We start from the raw sequence: 18,565 nt of genomic DNA, 5'->3' as shown, positions 1-18,565 counted from the left end.
GCTCTAAACTTGAATATGATGCCACCAACAATGAACGATGCAGCTCTTGAGAACACGAAAATTAACTGGACTTTAAAATATTGCCGTAGAATCCTAATTTCACAATTATTTTATATGAAAACAAAACCAAGAGCTAAAAGAATCTTTAAAAGTCAGTTAGGCCCATCTCTGTCTTCTTAGTGTGCATGAAAAACAAAACCACAAAGGTGAACCTAATAATTCAAGATGTCCACACCGTCAAACACTACTACACATGTAAAAGCAGAAATGCACTCATCCTAAAAATTCTGCCGTGGAGGGAGCTGTTAACAGCCTTGAGCGCCGAATTCGCAAACGGGGAAACTCTGACACGTGATACGAAACTGTATAGTACTCAGAGCCAGGTAGTCATTTATTTAAAAAAGCATACTCTGTTTATCCTGATGTACGTGAGGTGCTGGCTATTCTTACCTGGACCTGCAGTCATTGTTTTTGATGGTCCTGGGCCATTTTTAGGAGTAGTGGTCACCCTGTAACCGGTAACAGGGGAACTTGAAGGCAGCCACCTGACACTGATGCTGTTGTCCTGGACATCAGTCACTTGCATCTGGGATGGTTTGTCAATTTCTACAAATAAAAACCAGGAGAAACCAATGAAGCCCCCGTCCATGGGGACAAGACTAGACAAGTCCTCATCTCCAGTTCTGATACAGATAGAATAATCTCTTACTACTATTAATGACCCCCAGGTGTTTCTTTTGCAGAAACACAGAGAATTTCGGGAGGTGGTGCCTGCATCTTGATACTACTGCCTATTTTCAAGATGGCTGCTTCATTCACAAAGAAACTACATTTCCTGTAGATGTTTGCCTCCTTACCTTATTAGCTCATCTATTCATTCATTAACAAATATTTACTGAGCATCCTCTGTCCCTGTCTCTATTATAGGCTCATGGAATACATCCATCAACAAAACAGACAAAAATCCTTGCCCTTGGGGTGCTTCCTTGTATATCTGGCTCAAAACTCTGTAGCTGTTGCTTCATCTCATTAAAAAAGAAAATCAATTCCACAATGAAGAAAATACTTTGGGAGAACATAGTAAAAGCTATCTGAGTAAATGAGCCTGTGTCATCCCAGAAGACGAGTCAGTACCTGTCCGGTAATCAATGGAAATGGGCTTGCTGCTTGCCGGGCTGTCCCCACGGCCAGTGACAGCATAAACGGTGATGGTGTAGTCTGCTCCAGGTTTAAGACCACTGATGGTAGCTGTAGACTTGCTCCCAGGCACAGTGAACTCCTGGACAGGGCTATTTCCTCCTGTTTGAAAAGGGATGAATTTAAAGTGTGAGGGGCTGAGAGACACTTAGGGATTGCTGAGTAACTGAATTAACGTATTGAGAGCAGCTTGTAAGTTACATATTTGCTTATTCCCTTTAAAAAAGTGCTATTAAATAGGGCCTGAACAGAAAGGTCTATTTATTTATGCATGTAGTAAGCCTTGATGAGTGTGTAAAAATTGAGAGAAAATTGCAGTTCATGCTATTTTAACATTCCAGCTTTAACGTGTGGTAGATTAAAATTATAAAGGGAGAGAAGGTAGTCCTCAACCCAAGGTTGCATATATTGTGGTCTTTTTTCAAGATCTTAATGGAATACATTCATGTTAAATAAAATTTTGAAAATATAGGACAGGAAAAGGAAGATAAATAAATATCACTTATCATTTCACCACTGATAATATACTTGTGAATTTAAAATCCTTCTTCCTCAGCTCTGTTGTTCCCCTCTAGTATTATACAAACAACTTTTTATCTTGATTTTGCCACCAGTTATGTCATACATATTTCCCACATACTCTTAGAAAGAAGTGAAGGCTCCAGCAAATGGACTTGTCAAAGCTTCTTTAATTATGTATCCATTGCTGGGCTTTCGTGTTACCCATGACAGAATACTCCATCAGAGCGTGAAGTAGCACTTCACTAACGCACCTGTTTCTCCATAGGTGATCCTGTAATATCTCACTGTAACGGCCGGAGCATCCCAGCTGATCAACAGGCTAGTGGGGGTTGCAGCAATGACTTCCAGGTCCCTTGGAACATCAGAAACTAGAAAAACATGGGAAAGTTTTCACATCCGTAACTTTCAAAAGGATGCCCAGATCCACCTTTTGCTCATTTTCCGGATCACTGCCTTTAGGATTCCTTCATATAATAATGTAAGTACTACTCAAAATTAGCAAAATTAAAAATTATGAACAATGCAAGTAAGGGGTGAAGGAGACAATTCAAATCGTGGTGAGATGATTAGTTCAAGTGTATTGGAGAATTTTCCCCTCAACTTCTTATTTAAAAAAATTTTAAAACCACGTAAAAGTGATAAAAATTATATAATGGACACCCATACTCCCTTCCCTTAGGGAAGTTGCCACATTTCCTTGTCTCTCTCTATCTTTCTGTTAATCCATTTGAGACTAAAGTACAGATATGATGATACTTCTCCCCTAAGTACTTAAGCATCTATCTTATAAGAACAAGTACACGATTATATTAAAATAATTTTTAAGAGAACTTTGAAATAGAGTGTTTTCTACATTTTGAGTAAAACTTCAGTTCTTAGAAATGCATAAGTACCCAACTCCGGTGGGAAATTTCTTGAGATAAAGAAATTATCTTCTTTAATATATTCTCATAACCATGATCTATTTTTTAAAGAGATGATGACTCAGGGACTTCCCTGGTGGTCCAGTGGCTAAGACTCTGCACTCCCAATGTGGGGGACCCAGCTTCGACCCCTGGTAAGGGAACTAGATCCTGCATGCATGCCGCAACTGAGTCTGCATGCCGCAAATAAAAGATCCCACATGCCGCAATGAAGATCCCATGTGCCGCAGCTAAGACCCAGCGCAATCAAAATAATTAATTAAAAAAAAAAAAAAGAGAGAGATGATGACTCAGACAACACAAAGCTATGTCACAGAAGCTATCACCTGCATAGGAAAGTCCTCTGAGTTTCTTTGCAGACCAGAAAACAAGTTACCTGTTGTTTGCTGGCCAACCAAGGAAGGACTTTCCTCTTTGCCATTAAGAGCGACAATGGTGACCACATAATCTGTGCCCGGATTGAGATTGGTGAGTGTGATGGAATTCCGAGAGGGGGGCACTCGATCCTCCCGATGTCTTCCACCCATGTGCTCAGGATGATGGCGGATCTTGTAGCCAGTGATGGTAGCTCGAGGAGCAATCCAATGGACAGTGAAAGAGTTGGCAGTGATATCAGAAAAGTCAATGCCAGTTGGGGAATCGAGACCTGTTTTTGCCACCCAGGGGAGGAAGAGATAAAAAGGAAAAAAAAGACACCACCAACTTAGGAAGTGAGGAAGAATGTAAGGGAAAGTAATATCCATCCAGTGTTTCCATCCTTTTCCACTAACACAGTGAATTGCCACGAACCTCAGGTTGTGATACACTGATTCTAAACCACAGATAAATTTCAAAATCATAAGCTGACGCTGTTCAAAATGTCCAAAAGCATTCTTTTCTTTTTTCTTTTGCTAAGTAATCCAAGTGATTTCCGCATCACATTTGAAGACAGGTGTGTGAGATATTCTGGGAAATGATATTTTCAAAGGCTTCAGTGTTCAAGTATTCTATTCTATTTCTACCTTATAAAGTAAGGCAAGATCTGCCCACTCTCAGGTTAAGTGTTTGGCTCTTAAAGAAGCTTTCTACACTCAAGAGGGAACTGCTATGTCAACAGGGTGGTAAGAATGCCAAACAAAAAACTTTCTAAAATGAAAATAAGACATCATCCTGGACAAATTACAATGCAAGTAATTCCTCATGAATTGAGAATTTTTAGTGCATTGCAGAAAAATTAACAAAAATTTAGAGTTGATCTCAATTCAAATCACTTAACCTCTCTGGGACTTCCAGCAATTTTCATTTTTGTTATAACATTTACTTACTCTATTCAATAATATACTCAAACCAAATTGAGATACCACAGCTTCTTTTTGGAAGCAAGTGGACTACAAGAAATAAATAAATGGTTATATTAAATTACACTTTTTTGAAAGGAAAAAATTAATAGAAGCACTCATATTTAAGAAGGGACATAATATTATGGGATTCTATTCACCTTCTTTTTATAGTAAATGAATATTTCATCAAGTAGAAAAAAGAGATAAACTCGCTGGCTTAGTAAAGAGGGAAAATACTTAGATGACAATGACAGTGTTGGGTCAGCCATTAGACACATCTGCCTAATGAGAAGGGATTTCACCACCTCTCAATAATAGAGCTTATGAGATATTATTCTTGGGAGATTTTTTTAAAAAAACAGACAACAAGGTTTCTGGACTAATTTCAGTCCTCCCTGGAAGCAGAGAGTATAATCTTAATGATTGGAAGTCAGTGTAATAGTTGAATAAGGTGTCTTAATTTCTTTTAATCTATCAATACGTTTTTAATTGAAGCATAGTTGATTTACAATGTTGTGTTAATTTCTGCTGTACAGCAAAGTGACTCAGTTATACATATATATACATTCTCTTTTTTTATGTTCTTTTCCATTATGGTTTTTCATAGGTTATTGAATATTCCCTGTGCTATACAGTAGGACCTTATTGTTCATCCATCCTATAGGTAATAGTTTGCATCTGCTAATCCCAAACTCCCAGTCCTTTCCTCCCCACCCTCCTCCCCCATGGCAACCACAAATCTGCTCTCTATGTCTGTTAAGTCTGTTTTTGTTTCGTAGATATGTTCATTTGTGTCATATTTTAGATTCCACATATGTGATATCATATGGTATTTGTCTTTCTTTTTCTGAGTTACTTCACTTAGTATGATAATCTCTAGGTCCATCCATGTTGCTGCAAATGGCATTATTTTGTTCTCTTTTATGGCTGAGTAGTGTCCAGTGTGTGTGTGTGTGTGTGTGTGTGTGTGTGTGTGTGTGTGTGTATACACACACGCCACGTCTTCTTTATCCATTCATCTGCTGATGCACTTTTAGGTTGTTTCCATGTCTTGGATATTGTGAACAGTGCTGCTATGAGCAGAGGAGTGCTCGTATCTTTTTGAATTATAGTTTTGACTGGATATGTGCCCAGGAGTGGGATTTCTGGATCATACGGTAATTCTATTGTTAGTTTTCTGAGGAACCTCCATACTGTTTTCCACAGTGGCTGCACCGACTACATTCCCATAAGATGTCTTAATTTTTAAGACCAGTGATCAAAGGTAATGACGAGGCGACAAGCACTCCCACAAAAATGGAGATGTATTTTCAGAAGCAGCACGGAATTTTGCTCTTTAAAATTGGTAGGTGAAAGCTACCCAATAAGCATGTTGCCCACATGACTCACCTGTTTTCTGTCTTCCTCTAAGAGGTACGCTCTCATGCTGCTCGTAAACACTGGAGACGCTGACTAAATACTCTGTTCCAGGCAGGAGATCTGAAGAGGCAAGTTGGAATTATGTTTAAAATGTGCTTGAAAGAATGAAAAACCAAAGCACCTTTAGGACTATTTCAACGGATAAAATATCCAAGAGTCCTGTCTTAGAGCCTGTTTACACCTGAGTGAGTGTTGCTGCCTGCAGAGGGGCTGTCAGTAGGTGATGAGGAAGGGTCACCTTGCCCTGTAGCATCTCTAAGCCCTGCCCCCAGCTCCACCTGTGCGGGTATGACTCAGCTGCATCCGAAATAAGATGGAGTTGCTGCCGCACAGTAATATTTCTGTCATTCACTTAACGGCACGTCTGCTGAGGGCATGTGATAATGACTGTGGCACTATGAATATCATTTACCTCTCACAATCACCCTAGCAGGTAGTTTGCTACCTTTGTTTTTTTTCTTTTGCTACTTTTTAAAGCTGCTTTATTGCCAAACAATAAACTGAAAATATTTAAAGTGTCTAATTTGACAGATTTTGACAAATGTATACACTTGCGAAACCATCACCACATTCAAGATAATGAACATATCTATTACCTCCGAAAATTTGGTTTACAATTATCCCCAGTTCCTAATGACAAAACTAAGGCACAGAGAAGTTATTTTTTCGATATATTTGCCCAAGATCACGCAGGAGTTGAGCCCTAAGCCAAGACCAGTGGTCTTAACAATTAACCCTTACTGAAAAAGGGTCATACTCATCGGGAGTGATGGGTTCTGTCCTATTAAGGTAAGAACAGAATACTTAAGAGTTGAATATATATTCCTGGGTCTCCTCTTCTCTCATTCTGAGGTACCAGAAAAGGTACAGAGTAAGGTTTCTAACCACTGAACTCCTACTCAAAAGACCCCCATTCCCCTCTACACCACCTCCCCTTCTGCAGGGGCCCCTGAAGCACCAGACTAGGAGATGGGATGCTTGGACTCCCCTTTCCTCCTTCCTGCTTGGCCAGGTGCAATTTACTTAGCCACTGGAGACCTCAGTTGCTTCATCTGTAAAACAAGATAATAATGGCTTCTCTGGGGGGGAAATGGCTACCTTGAGATCTAGAATAGAATCTAGAATAAGATCTTAGAGCATATGAATAACATGTGACAGGTCTATGGCTAAGGTGGGGCAGAAGAGGTCCTGAAGCAGAGCCTTGTGTATTGGGTAATGCTGTAACTACTGATTCCAGAATGCTCCAGAACAGAATCATAGCCCCACTGATAGGCAGACATGAGGATTTCTTGCCCTCAGCCACAGAACTGGAAACCAAGACTATGGTCGTGCCGAGCTGCCTTTCTTTGTATTTCACTCTCTAAAATACGTTCGAAAGATAGAGGATGTTTTCAGACCATCATCTGGTAGTGTACCTACATTTTTTTTTCCCTTATGTAGAAGCTTTTGCTTTTTGTTCTTATATGTGTATTTTACTATTATAGTGAAAATAATGAGAAGCAACATGTGAAACAGCACCATGTTGCAGCCTCCTTTTATTTTCTTTAATAAAAAATATCAATTTCAAAGGGAAGAAACTAGAAACAATTTCCATAAATTGTTGTTGTTTATTTTAGTTTCAGTTATTTTCTAAGTCCTCAGCCTTCAGAGAAATCCTACTAACAGATTCTTTTTGAAGTACAAATTACACTTCTGGCTCTTTCTTCAAATTAGAATCCTGATGTACCCTGAGTGACCAGTCACTGTTTCTAAGTCTTCAAATGCCAAATAGATTACCTGCTGACACTTAAATGAGAATAAGACAGATACCGTGACACTAGTTTCAATCCTCATTTTTTGTCTCGTTAAACACTAAGATTTAGTCATATAATTTCTCTGGGCCCATATTTATTTTTATGTGCTTATTTGGAAGCAGAACTTGTTTGAAGTCTTTAAACTTCACCGTTGGGGTTTTTCCACTCTGAGTTTTAAAAAGTTGTAGATATCAAAGATATATTAAAATAACAACAAACATGACATCTTTCAAAATTTATAGAGCTGCACGTTAGATTTGGAGTCTAGCCTGTAGTTCTGTTGTAGCTGTCTTAATCTTTCTCGCTCCTACCTGAGGACACAGAATCTCTTCCTTATGTGCTAGCTTAGTATTTATTGAACAAATATACTTGACCGCTTACTTGTTAAGAACACTGCATTGTCTGAAGGAGAAACTGACAATTCTGCAACATCCTCCTCATTTTTCACAGGCGAGTAGCGCACCAGTAAGTTGGTCAATTCAATGGATGGAGGTGGGGCCCAGGTGACACGCATCGTGTCGGGACCAACATTGGTAAATCGCAGGTCAGTGGGAGGAGGGACAGCTGGTTTCAAATAGGAAGGAAGACTAAGTTAATGTCACTTAAAAATTAAAGCTAACAAGAATAGCTGGAAAGGTAAAACCAGTATTTCATGCATAAAGGAAACGAGTCATCATCATGCAAATAGTCTAATCTAAATCATAGTGAACTACTGTTAAAAATAAAACACTACACCCAGTACTGTTAGGCCCCTTTAACCTTTCTGCCATCAATATATTTTAAAGGGTCAATTCAATTCACTCTCAAATACATAAAATCCATGTACATGATTAATACAACTGATGATTATTTAATCCCAGGCTGAAGAGGCTTAGGTTGCTACACAGCAAAGAGAAACATAGCAATACTTTCCAAAGATACACATGCACACAGACAAAAACACAAGAGGGTCTTAAATTTCCCTCTGACGGGAATGACTACAGCTACTGCCATAGCTACAATTCCATTCAGTGAATTCTACTTACAAGTGAAAGGGGTTCATGCAAATTGGTTCTCAGCATGTATCTTACCATGCAGGGCAGAGAACCTTTATAATGTTGCATGCTGGTCCCCAGACTGTGGTTAAAGAGGAGTTTCTTTACCTCACCATGGCAATGAAATCTAGAATGTTCCAAAGTCTCTTTTTCTCCTACCGCAAAAAAAAACCCTCCTTCCACTCTACCCTAAATTTCAATCGTTTTTTAGACAGTCACAAAGAAGGAACATGGTAGAGTTTATCAAATAATAGAAAGAAGGGTCTAATGTTACATTTTGGAAGTACATTTCTTATTAAATGGTGCTCATGATACAATTTGGTATTAATGTTAGATTTTTAAAAAATCATTCTAGGTCGGCAAATTCAATTAACTTTTTCCATTTTGTATTTGATAGATTAGATATCTATCTCTGGCTTTACACACCTTCACGGTTTAAATGAAAATGTACTTAAGACTACTGTATATATCTTCATCCAATCCGTTTGGCACATGCATTCCACTCCTTACCAATCGATCCACCCTCTCTTACTCTTTGGCAAATTGCTGGCTTTTCCCTTGAAACATCCACATTTAACCAGAGTGACTGGTGGCAGCATGCAACACCATCCATGTCTCAAAAACAGAAGTTTTCAAAATTCACCGGTTTGTTGTGTCAGTGTAGTAGGGGCACTCTCTCCGCCATTAATGAGAGTGATAACGCTGATGTCATAGTCAATGCCAGGCTCCAGCCCTGTAACTGTGTAGTATCCTACTGAGGAGTCCACAAAATCTTCAAAAATAGGGATACCTTCTCCTGCCGCAACTACTGTGATGCGGTACCCAATAATGGTGGAAGAGTTTAGCGGGGTCCACCTCAGGCCGATGCTTGAATCGGTTATATCAACAAAGCTTAGGTCAGTGAGCTGGGGCACCTCTATTGAGTTACAAAGCAAAGGAGGGCAAAGGAAAACAGAGGCAAAAAAGAGGAAAAAATAAAGCAGTGTACATCAGGTTACTAGTGGTAAAACGGATAGTGTTAAAGCAATGATGGTAATATGCGATCTGCTCCATATTATCTGAAAGGACTTTCTAAGCACCATGAATAGTTTCCCTGGGAGAATAAAACAGGTTACAATATTACTTCAGGGATTTTTGTTTGTTTTTTGAAAATCCCCCAAACAGTAAAATTTAAATCTCTCAGGTTCTAAAAATTATAGTCCTGTTTAGGATGTCAAAACCATTCTTAGAACCTAGACATAATACCAGCAAAGTTTAAAAATAATCCAAAACTATTTTAGTAGGAAAATAAAACTTTCATGAAGAGGGTTAAAAAAAAATTGATTGATGAGTTTTTCTTTTTTTTCCCAGTAGAAAAACTCATGACAACATCACGGTCATAATGCGAATGCATTATGAATGTATGGTATAAAATGTGCCACTCCAAAGCACATTCGGGGGAAAGACAGGCCTGAGTCCAAGGCTACTGTTAATATTTTATTCATTTCATAATCAAAATTATTTAAGTAGCATTAGTAAAAGCATTCCACCAAATAATGCAAAGAACACAATCTGTCCAATGCTTTCATCTGTCACGATTCAATTTTGGACAAACAACAAACCTATCCCTAAATAGGTCTTTTCAATGTTGTCATTCAATCCACAAGAAAGAACACCCTAAAGGTGTGGCCTTTCTTTTTTTTTTTTTCAATTTTAAAAAAACAATTTGAAAAGGCACGATGAAGAAATGAATGTGTCAACCAAGAGCTATTTCAGTGCTCACATATGGAGACTGTAAGATCAGGCACAAATGTACGGATGGGATGCATTTACCATATTACTTTTCGCCTGTCAGTACTGAGTACAGACACATGACATCATTTTAGTAATAGTTCCACGTGAGCGGACAGTACAGAGTTAATGCCATGGTTGCCACTCCATTGCATACCCATCGAGACAAAGAGCATCCCAGTGAAGCACAGACAGTCAAGCAGTGTTAACAGCAAGCATTTGTCCAAATAGTTGCTTTGACTTCATGGTTCTAGAGAGTGTGGTTCGGAGGTCAGAATTAAATCCCAAACATATTTGACACATTCAACCAACTGGGGATTAAGATGCTAATCCCCACTCTTACTGAAACTGCCACTCTGAGGATAATAGCTTATTTTTCCATTACCTGGCATGATGGTATCAGAGATAGGGACACTTTCCTTGTCATCTTTGACAGTGTAAACACTGACATTGTACTCCAGGCCAGGACTCAGGTTTTCAAAAGTGCAGGAACTCTGATCGGCATGGACCACTTCTTCCAAAGAATATCCCTGCTGACCATTTGTAGGGGTGGTGGTAATTCTATAGCCAGTAATGTCTGGAGAAAACAGAAAGGAGGAAGTTACTGCCCAGAACATTTGTGACCCAGAGCCTATTAAACTCAACTCCAACGATGTACCCTCGAAAGGGAATGGGGAGAGGACTCGGCATTTATGTATTGAAGACTCCATCTATGGTCATTCGGGGCTTACAACAACCCTTTGAGGGAGGTATTAATATCCTCAGTTTAAGAAAATCTTGGAAAGGGGAAATGATTACCAGAAGCTTTTCTGTCTCTAAATTCCATGGTCCTTCTGCCACTCTACCCTGTTTTTCTTAATGGATCATTTGCAGGACAGCTGAAGACTATTCTATTTTACCTGCTGGGATGGAATGGCTCTCACCCTTAGGCACATTCCCCGAAGTGGGCTCTCCTAATTTACAAGGTCTAAACCTATGGGATTTACAGGAAGGGAATAGGAAAGCAGAAAAAGTAAAAAGCCAAAGCGGCTCTACTTATCCTAGAAAAAGTATATTAACTGCTGAAGACTTTAGGAATCATAGAAGTGGGACAGTGAGAGGGCTGAGGGGAGGAGAGAGACACTCAAATTAAAATAGTGATGAACTGAAATCCATGGGGAAAGACTAAAAGTAAAGCGAGGAAGTATATTTAAGTTAAACTTACTAAAGGGAGAGAAAATGATGGCACGTTTTATAATTAGGAATAGGGTGACCACTAAAGTGGTATATACAAGGAAATCCAAGTGGATGGGAAATCAATGTTTGGGTCATTACACTGGCTAGTGACCATTCAGATGGACAGGCTAAGCCATCCATTAAGACTAAATATTAATGATCTAGCTTCTGACAGGCATGAAACTTGCCAACCTAAAAGTTTCAAATTTAGAGTAATTCAGCTGGAAATAGTGTAGTTTTGGCTTAAATGATGTTTCCACAGATAATGAAAACTTCACTAAAGTCACTTTGCTTCAGAGGGGAATTAAAAAGGATATTTTAAGCTAGCTTTATTGCGTGTGACTGCACGTATTGATCTGACTTATAAATAAATTGCCTTAGCTGTGTGCCCAAGCAAAGGGAAGAACTGTTTAAAAGATTAGAGTACAAATAGAAAGAGTGAAATAATAAACTAAATATAGCCATTAACGAAAAAGTATAGAGTTATAGATACCATCAACATTAGTTGGCATTTCTGTTTTTGTTTAATTTTGAATTTTGTTTAATTGAGAATTTTCTCAATGAGTATCCTGATATCTCAATAGTGATTCCCCCAATATAGCCAGTATTAAATATTTTAGTTTACATTTCTCATTGGATGAGACTTTCACATGGACTTGGCAAATGTCGAGAATGTCTAAAATTTTGCTTGCCATTGTCCTGGTACATCATGATACTTGAATATTGCCATAGGTATCTTTACACATTTTAGGATTCTGTGAATAATTTTTAATATGTGTCAACGAGTTCAGACAGAAGCTTTTTTTTTTTTTTTTTTTTGCGGTACGCGGGCCTCTCACTGTTGTGGCCTCTCCCGTTGCGGAGCACAGGCTCCGGACGCGCAGGCTCAGCGGCCATGGCTCACGGGCCCAGCCGCTCCGCGGCACGTGGGACCTTCCCGGACCGGGGCACAAACCCGCGTCCCCTGCATCAGCAGGCAGACTCTCAACCACTGCGCCACCAGGGAAGCCCTAGACAGAAGCTTTATGTAAAGCTTTAAAAACAGTCATGGAATGCCAGTTAGCCAAATTTCTCATTGAGTATAAGTAAAACAAACTAACAATTAAAAATCCAAATACTTGAAGTCTGGTGTAAGAGTGAGTCTGAGCACTTAAGTTACAATCCCAGTTCTGTAACATTTAAAATTTGTGACTATGGGTAAGTCGATTTTTTTCTGAGTCTCAGTTTTTTCACTCTGTAAAATGGAGGTCATTTCTACCCTGAGATTTTTGTGGTGCAACTCATGATAAAATATTTGTGAAATATCTAAGTTTATTGAGTAATATACTTAGAATCTATGATAACCCACAAATGGAAAATTAGGAAGTATAACTTCAGCCATTTGTTTGGCGGTTTGGAATGTCACTGAGCAGAAAGGACTGACTGCTCAGAATGCTTTTCCTCAGCCCTCATGATTCCCTATAGCTCAATAAGGGTCTACCTTGCTCTCTTTCCTGTAATTTAAATAAACATGCAGTAAAACACCCTATATGTTACTCTACGATGTACGCTTGTATTTTTTTATGGAGAGCTAGGTACTTATAATTTTGACCCTTTTTCTGAAGGGAACACAGTTTCTAAACTTTGTCTTGGGAAGGCATTGCATATACTTGCCCTATGATACATCCCAGGCTTACCTGGGGTGTTACTCCTCTCCCAGGAGACAGTAAGCACGCCAGTGTCGGGGTTTGTTTCCAGGTGCAAGTTCTTTGGTGGAGACAGTGCTACGCAGAAAAAAAAATTTTTTTAATTAAAAGTTAAAGCTAGCACAAAGCACTTGAGCTGTGGAATACCTCTCTCTCTTTTCCTCCCTCCCTCCTTTCCTTCCTTCCTTCCACAATCAGTAAAAATAAAGAAGTTATTTCTTTAAAGTCCATGCTGGACAGCAATTCTCTGAGAGAATTTCTTTTTTTTTTACAATTTTTAATTTTGCAACACTACTGAAATTTTTTTCTGTCTTGCCAGTTCCTAAACATTTTTGACATGGAAAGAACACTTCTGATGCCATAGACTATACGACATGAATTGAACTTGCTACTCCAAACTTAGAAGTAGCTAATAATATAAGTAGGGATGAAATCTTTCTCTTGGGTCATTATCATAAGTAAAAAGTGATACTGCTATCAACTACTTTAAAAAAGTGGAACAATTTAAAAAACGAAAAGAGGCAAAGAACTCCTCTTACGTGTCACCACTTTCTTCACAATTGGTGTATCTCTCTCTTGCCCGTCTTTCAGGACTGAGATGGTGTAAATGTATTCCACGCCTGGAGTCAGGCCAGACACAACGATGCTTCCTGACTCTGAGGTCACTTCTCGTGGTGCTTCCCCTCCCTGGCTTGGTCGTACACCCAGCTAGGGAAAAAAAAGCAAAATAAACACCAAGGACAAATATTTCCAGAGCTGGGTTACTGCTGAGAGATTGTGGTTATGCTTTGCATAATGTGGACCCCTCAGGAACTGCACTCTGCTTTTAGTTGGGAATGAGTTGGGACCTTACTTTAGCTCTATTAAATAATGTAGCTGGAAATTCCCTGGAACTGGGGGCGGTGGGGGAGGGTGCCACTTAGGGGAAGTATCTTCCAAAACTAAGTTAAGGTAGCTTGTAATGGAAGGTTCCAGAGAAACATAATTACATACTGTTTTTCTTAATAAATAATCTCCTGGTACAAACCAGAAGTACACAAGGGCTTTGGGTCACATGCCCGTTCATTTCTTATTTTCTTTTTGCTGGAAGAAATCCTCTAGTTCTCTCTTTAATGAGTTATTAGCATTCAACTTAAATGTACCGGTCCTTGTAACACTTTGTACTTCAAAAACACTCCTTTTAAAGAAGGACAGCTTCAACTGCAGGTTGATACGTTACAAAAGGAGAATTAAAATGAATGTGCCCTCAATTTTCAATCCTTTTAGTATTTTATTTGAAAAGCCTAGGTAATATCGTGTCATCAGTGTTCAGCTCTAGAGACATCCTTAGTACTTTATAAGGCTCCTGAAAGTCAAAATGACACTACAAGGGAAATCTAAAAGGTATACTGACAATCTTCAAAAAGGGTTTCTTTATATTTAAGTAGCATAATCATCAATATGCCATTTGCGTATTTCGAAAAAGAAATGATCTTTGGTATATTTTTTTAAACAAACAATCATGGGGATTTAGTCTTGATTTTCAATTACAATAAATATTTCTCTCTCCACACTCTAAATGCCAAAAAAAGGAATTCTTTTAAACACATTCATTTGTATTCAGCACTTCCCTAATACCATTACTTTAAAGAACATGTATCCAGAGATCTATAGGGAAGACCTTAATCTTAATGTCTATGAAGAGATTCACCTAAGGGGCTTTGAACACGTTGAGATGAAACTGATTGGATAAAAATGTGATTTTTGAGTGACTCTGACTTTAATTGGTCTCCTTAAATTGGTTTTTGTGAACTTGCTGATACCTATTTAGAACAACACAACAAGAGCAGTTTCCCTATATATCTTTAAATCTAACTCCCTGGGAGAAAGGATAGAGAAAACAAGATAACAACTAACAGTTCCATACTAATGTTTTCCTCTTTGCAAAGCACTTTCACTGCCTCAGTCCATCTTTCCAGCAATTCAGGGAAGCAGAAGTATTGTGATGCCCTGACAAAGTGCTCAGAGAGGTATGAACAGAAACAGGACGAAACCCAAGTCTCCTGACTCCTGAGCATCCTGTTTCAACTACATCCAGAAACACGAGGGCAACCCAGGGCTGGATTACAAGGGATGAGGAACATCTGCAATTTACCTTAAAACCAATCCTTGGAGCAGGTGTCCATGTAATCACAATGGTGGTTTCAGTCACTTCTGTGTGGTAAGGTGGGATGGAGCTCAGAGGCTGCACTGTGAAATGGAATCAAAGCGTGTGTTCAAGCCTTAGAATCACAGAGAATGCAGATAACAAAAAATATTTTTTTTAATCTTTTGGCCGTATCTTGCGGCATGTGGGATCTTAGTTCCCCAACCAGAGATCGAACCCGCAACCCCTGCAGTGGAAGTGTGGAGTCTTAACCACTGGACCGCCAGGGAAGTCCCGATAACAAATATTTTTATCGAGAACCTCAGTTTTAGTCAGCTAATGGATCCAGAATGTGACATATGTGAAAATTTGGAGTAGGTCGATGCCTCTCAGCCTTCCATGTGCCTCACAGATCATCTGAGACCTGGCTAAGATGCAGGTTCTGATTCTGTAGGTCCACATGGGGCTAGGCAGTTTGCATTTCAGTCTGGGGATCACATTTAAGTAACAAGGAGCTGGATGACCACAGAGGACCCTTTCAACTCCTTGGATTCTGAAATTTGTGTCTTTTCATCATGTTTGGGATTTGAGTTTGATGACAATAACTTTCCCTATATCATCAGTATAGAATCCCATATAAAAAGTAAAACTGGTCATCACAAACTGATTATCACTCCGCTTCTTAATCATTATTTTGAGAACAATGGTTAAATTATAGATAATTATCTAAAAATAGCTATATGCTGAATCACTCCATAATGATGGCCAATTATTTTTGGTTGCAGAAAGAGATGCCATGTGAAAGGTAAATGAAATCTGCCACCATGGATGCACTTATAAATTCTAAAGATACTTTCCTTAAATATGTGATTATTCACTCAGAATAATCACACTGCAGGAATTTAGTATTCTGCCACTGGAATTAGGAATTATAATAAAAGTTTATTTCGAATCTCCTAGCATCCTGACATCACTGCTATTTCTTAGTGAAAATAATACTTTAAAAAAAACAAGAGGGACTTCCCTGGTGGTGCAGTAGTTAAAAATCCGCCTGCCAATGCAGGGCACAGGGGTTGGAGCTCTGGTCTGTGAAGATCCCACATGCCGCAGAGAAACCTAGCCTATGCGCCACAACTACTGAGCCCGCGCGCCTAGAGCCTGTGTTCCGCAACAAGAGAAGCCACCACAGTGAGAAGCCCACACACCGCAACGAAGAGTAGCCCCTGCTCGTTGTGACTAGAGAAAGCCCACGTGCAGCAATGAAGACCCAACGCGGCCAAAAATAAATAAATAAATTAATTAATTAAAAAAAATTTTAATTAAAAAAAGAAGAAGAAAAAGAGTATGTGTACATAAATCTGAAATAGATATTTTCAACAATCTTACAAATCTTTTCATAAATTTAGAATCTCTAAAATGTAATTGGCAGAACAACTAAATCTTGTAATAAGCATTTCAATAACTGGCTGCTATGGGAAAGGTGAGATCTCAGAAGGCAAGACATTTGTGTCTGGTGAGTCAAATTCAGGGCTTTCAAGCATGTGGATGGCCTTGGTCACGTGTTTAGTGCCTTCATAATTCCTTCCTCTTTAAGTCTCAACGAAATTTTTGTGCCCACTGGGGACAAAACACTAGTAAACACATTTATACTAAATTATGAATGGCTGGTGAGACAAAGACTTATCCTCCAGACTTAGACAAATGAACATTAAGAGTCTTTAAGCCTACTCTGAGAAAGAGAAAAATAAATCTCGTATATTAACACATATATGTGGAATCTAGAAAAATGGTACAGATGACCCGGTTTGCAAGGCAGAAATAGAGACACAGACACAGAGAACAAACATGTGGATGCCAAGGGGGGAAAGAAGGGGGTGGGATGAATTGGGAGATTGGGATTGACATATACATGCTAATATGTATAAAATAGATAACTAATGAGAACCTGCTGTACAGCACGGAGAACTCTACTGCACTTCTCTGTAAAGTAGAAACTAACACAACATTGTAAAACAACTATACCCCAATAAAAATAAATAAATAAAACATTTTTTTAAAAAGTCTTTAAGTAGTACTCCATTACTACTCAGGTCCAGTCATGGGAGAGTTCAGGCCCAGCACTGCAATTCTTCCAGTGTTTTCCAATCTGGATTTTAATGTGCAATTTTTAAAAAAGTATTTTTATTTATTTATTTTTTGCGGTACGCGGGCCTCTCACTGTTGTGACCTCTTGCATTGCGGAGCACAGGCTCCGGACGTGCAGGCTCAGCGGCCATGGCTCACGGGCCCAGCCACTCCGCGGCATGCGGGATCTTCCCGGACCGGGGCATGAACCCGTGTCCCCTGCATCGGCAGGCGGACTCCCAACCACTGCGCCACCAGGGAAGCCCCCCAGAAGTATTTTTAAAATACTGCTGTCTGATAAAATAAAATACATGTGGGCATACTTTGTAATGGCTGCTTTACTGGCTGAACTGAAGTTCTACTGGTTTGGAGAGATGTTTCATGAGTGTGTTATCGTTTGGATGGTATTCTCAGTGGAATTAGGATGGGTGACCTATGATGCCTCCCCAGAGTCTCTGAAATCATACACCACTTGGCTGCCACTGACTTTGCCAAAATGCCATGGCCAGCCCTGGGTGACCATTTTAATGCCCACAAGAAACAATTCAGAGAGCAGTCCGCTTCTTTCACTGAACATCTGTGAAAGCCACAATTTTTTCACAAAAAACATTCTCCTCAACTGTCTTAGGCTTTAAGATTGGGTGTTTTCTATTGCTTGAGCCAGCCAGCTAGAACTTTCTCAAGCTTCAGATGATGCTCTCTGCCTGGGAAGACCATTACAGGAAACTCTCCAAACCACAAACCCACAAACTGATGGCAAACAAAGAATGTGACTGTAAGTATGAGCTATGGATTCTGGCAGGTCTTGTTAGGTGAAGGACAGCCTGGATGTTAAAAAAATAAAATTTGCCCTATTTATAAAGGAGTAAGCTGATTTTCCCCAGAAACAGCTCCTCCACCCCCTGCCATGTGCTTTTAACAAAAGTTATAAAACCCAGAAAAGTTATTCCCAGAATTCAACTTGTTAACAGTAAAACGCTACAGAAACTTAAAGCAATTTCAAAAACATGCAAGCCCTGCTGATGTTTACAGCCTCAGAGAGTACCTGAAGTTCAAATGAAGTCGTAGAACTCACTGCTTACAGAGGTTTATTTAAATCTAAGCTCGGTTGAGCTATTTTCTCAATCATCTACTCAACAAATATTTTTTGAGGGAGGGAGAGGGATGGACTGGGAGTTTGGGGTGGGTAGATGCAAACTATGACATTTAGAATGGATAAACAACAAGGTCCTAATGTATAACACAGGGAACTATATTCACTATCCTGTGATAAACCATATGGAAAAAAAATTTTTTTAAGTATACAATGTGCAAGGCATGACATTGACCTTTATCTAATAAAAGTAGTTCTATCAGTTAACTCAAATAAAATTATATTTATCAATAAATGTATTGTGCAGATAATAAAATAACATGTCCAATATATCAAAGTCTCCAGA

General features: G+C 39.1%; 1 protein-coding gene across 26 annotated transcripts in view; it reads right to left on the bottom strand.

The window, feature by feature from the left end:
* The window catches only part of FN1 (fibronectin 1), a 70,088-nt gene that overhangs the window by 19,043 nt on the left and 32,480 nt on the right, over positions 1 to 18,565 (bottom strand). For 15 of the 26 annotated variants that reach the window (XR_004350795.1, XR_004350794.1, XM_032638114.1 and 12 more), the window contains 10 exons: positions 15,012 to 15,106; positions 13,417 to 13,585; positions 12,869 to 12,955; positions 10,363 to 10,554; positions 7,555 to 7,737; positions 5,351 to 5,440; positions 3,019 to 3,288; positions 1,971 to 2,087; positions 1,135 to 1,299; positions 451 to 606 (listed from right to left, as the gene is read on the bottom strand). Coding sequence is in view for 22 of the 26 variants with exons in the window: in XM_032638114.1 (XP_032494005.1) it covers positions 451 to 606; positions 1,135 to 1,299; positions 1,971 to 2,087; positions 3,019 to 3,288; positions 5,351 to 5,440; positions 7,555 to 7,737; positions 10,363 to 10,554; positions 12,869 to 12,955; positions 13,417 to 13,585; positions 15,012 to 15,106 (1,524 nt within the window). In the remaining 4 variants the exon portion in view is untranslated. Of the gene's footprint in view, positions 1 to 450; positions 607 to 1,134; positions 1,300 to 1,970; positions 2,088 to 3,018; positions 3,289 to 5,350; positions 5,441 to 7,554; positions 7,738 to 8,850; positions 9,124 to 10,362; positions 10,555 to 12,012; positions 12,956 to 13,416; positions 13,586 to 15,011; positions 15,107 to 18,565 lie in introns of those variants that run through there. The other 11 variants (XR_004350793.1, XM_032638116.1, XM_032638118.1 and 8 more) reach the window with 3 other exon arrangements.

This window comes from Phocoena sinus, chromosome 7, assembly GCF_008692025.1.
Source record: "Phocoena sinus isolate mPhoSin1 chromosome 7, mPhoSin1.pri, whole genome shotgun sequence".
In the NCBI taxonomy this organism is placed as follows: Eukaryota; Metazoa; Chordata; class Mammalia; order Artiodactyla; family Phocoenidae; genus Phocoena; species Phocoena sinus.
This window is presented reverse-complemented; position numbering and strand designations above follow the sequence as displayed.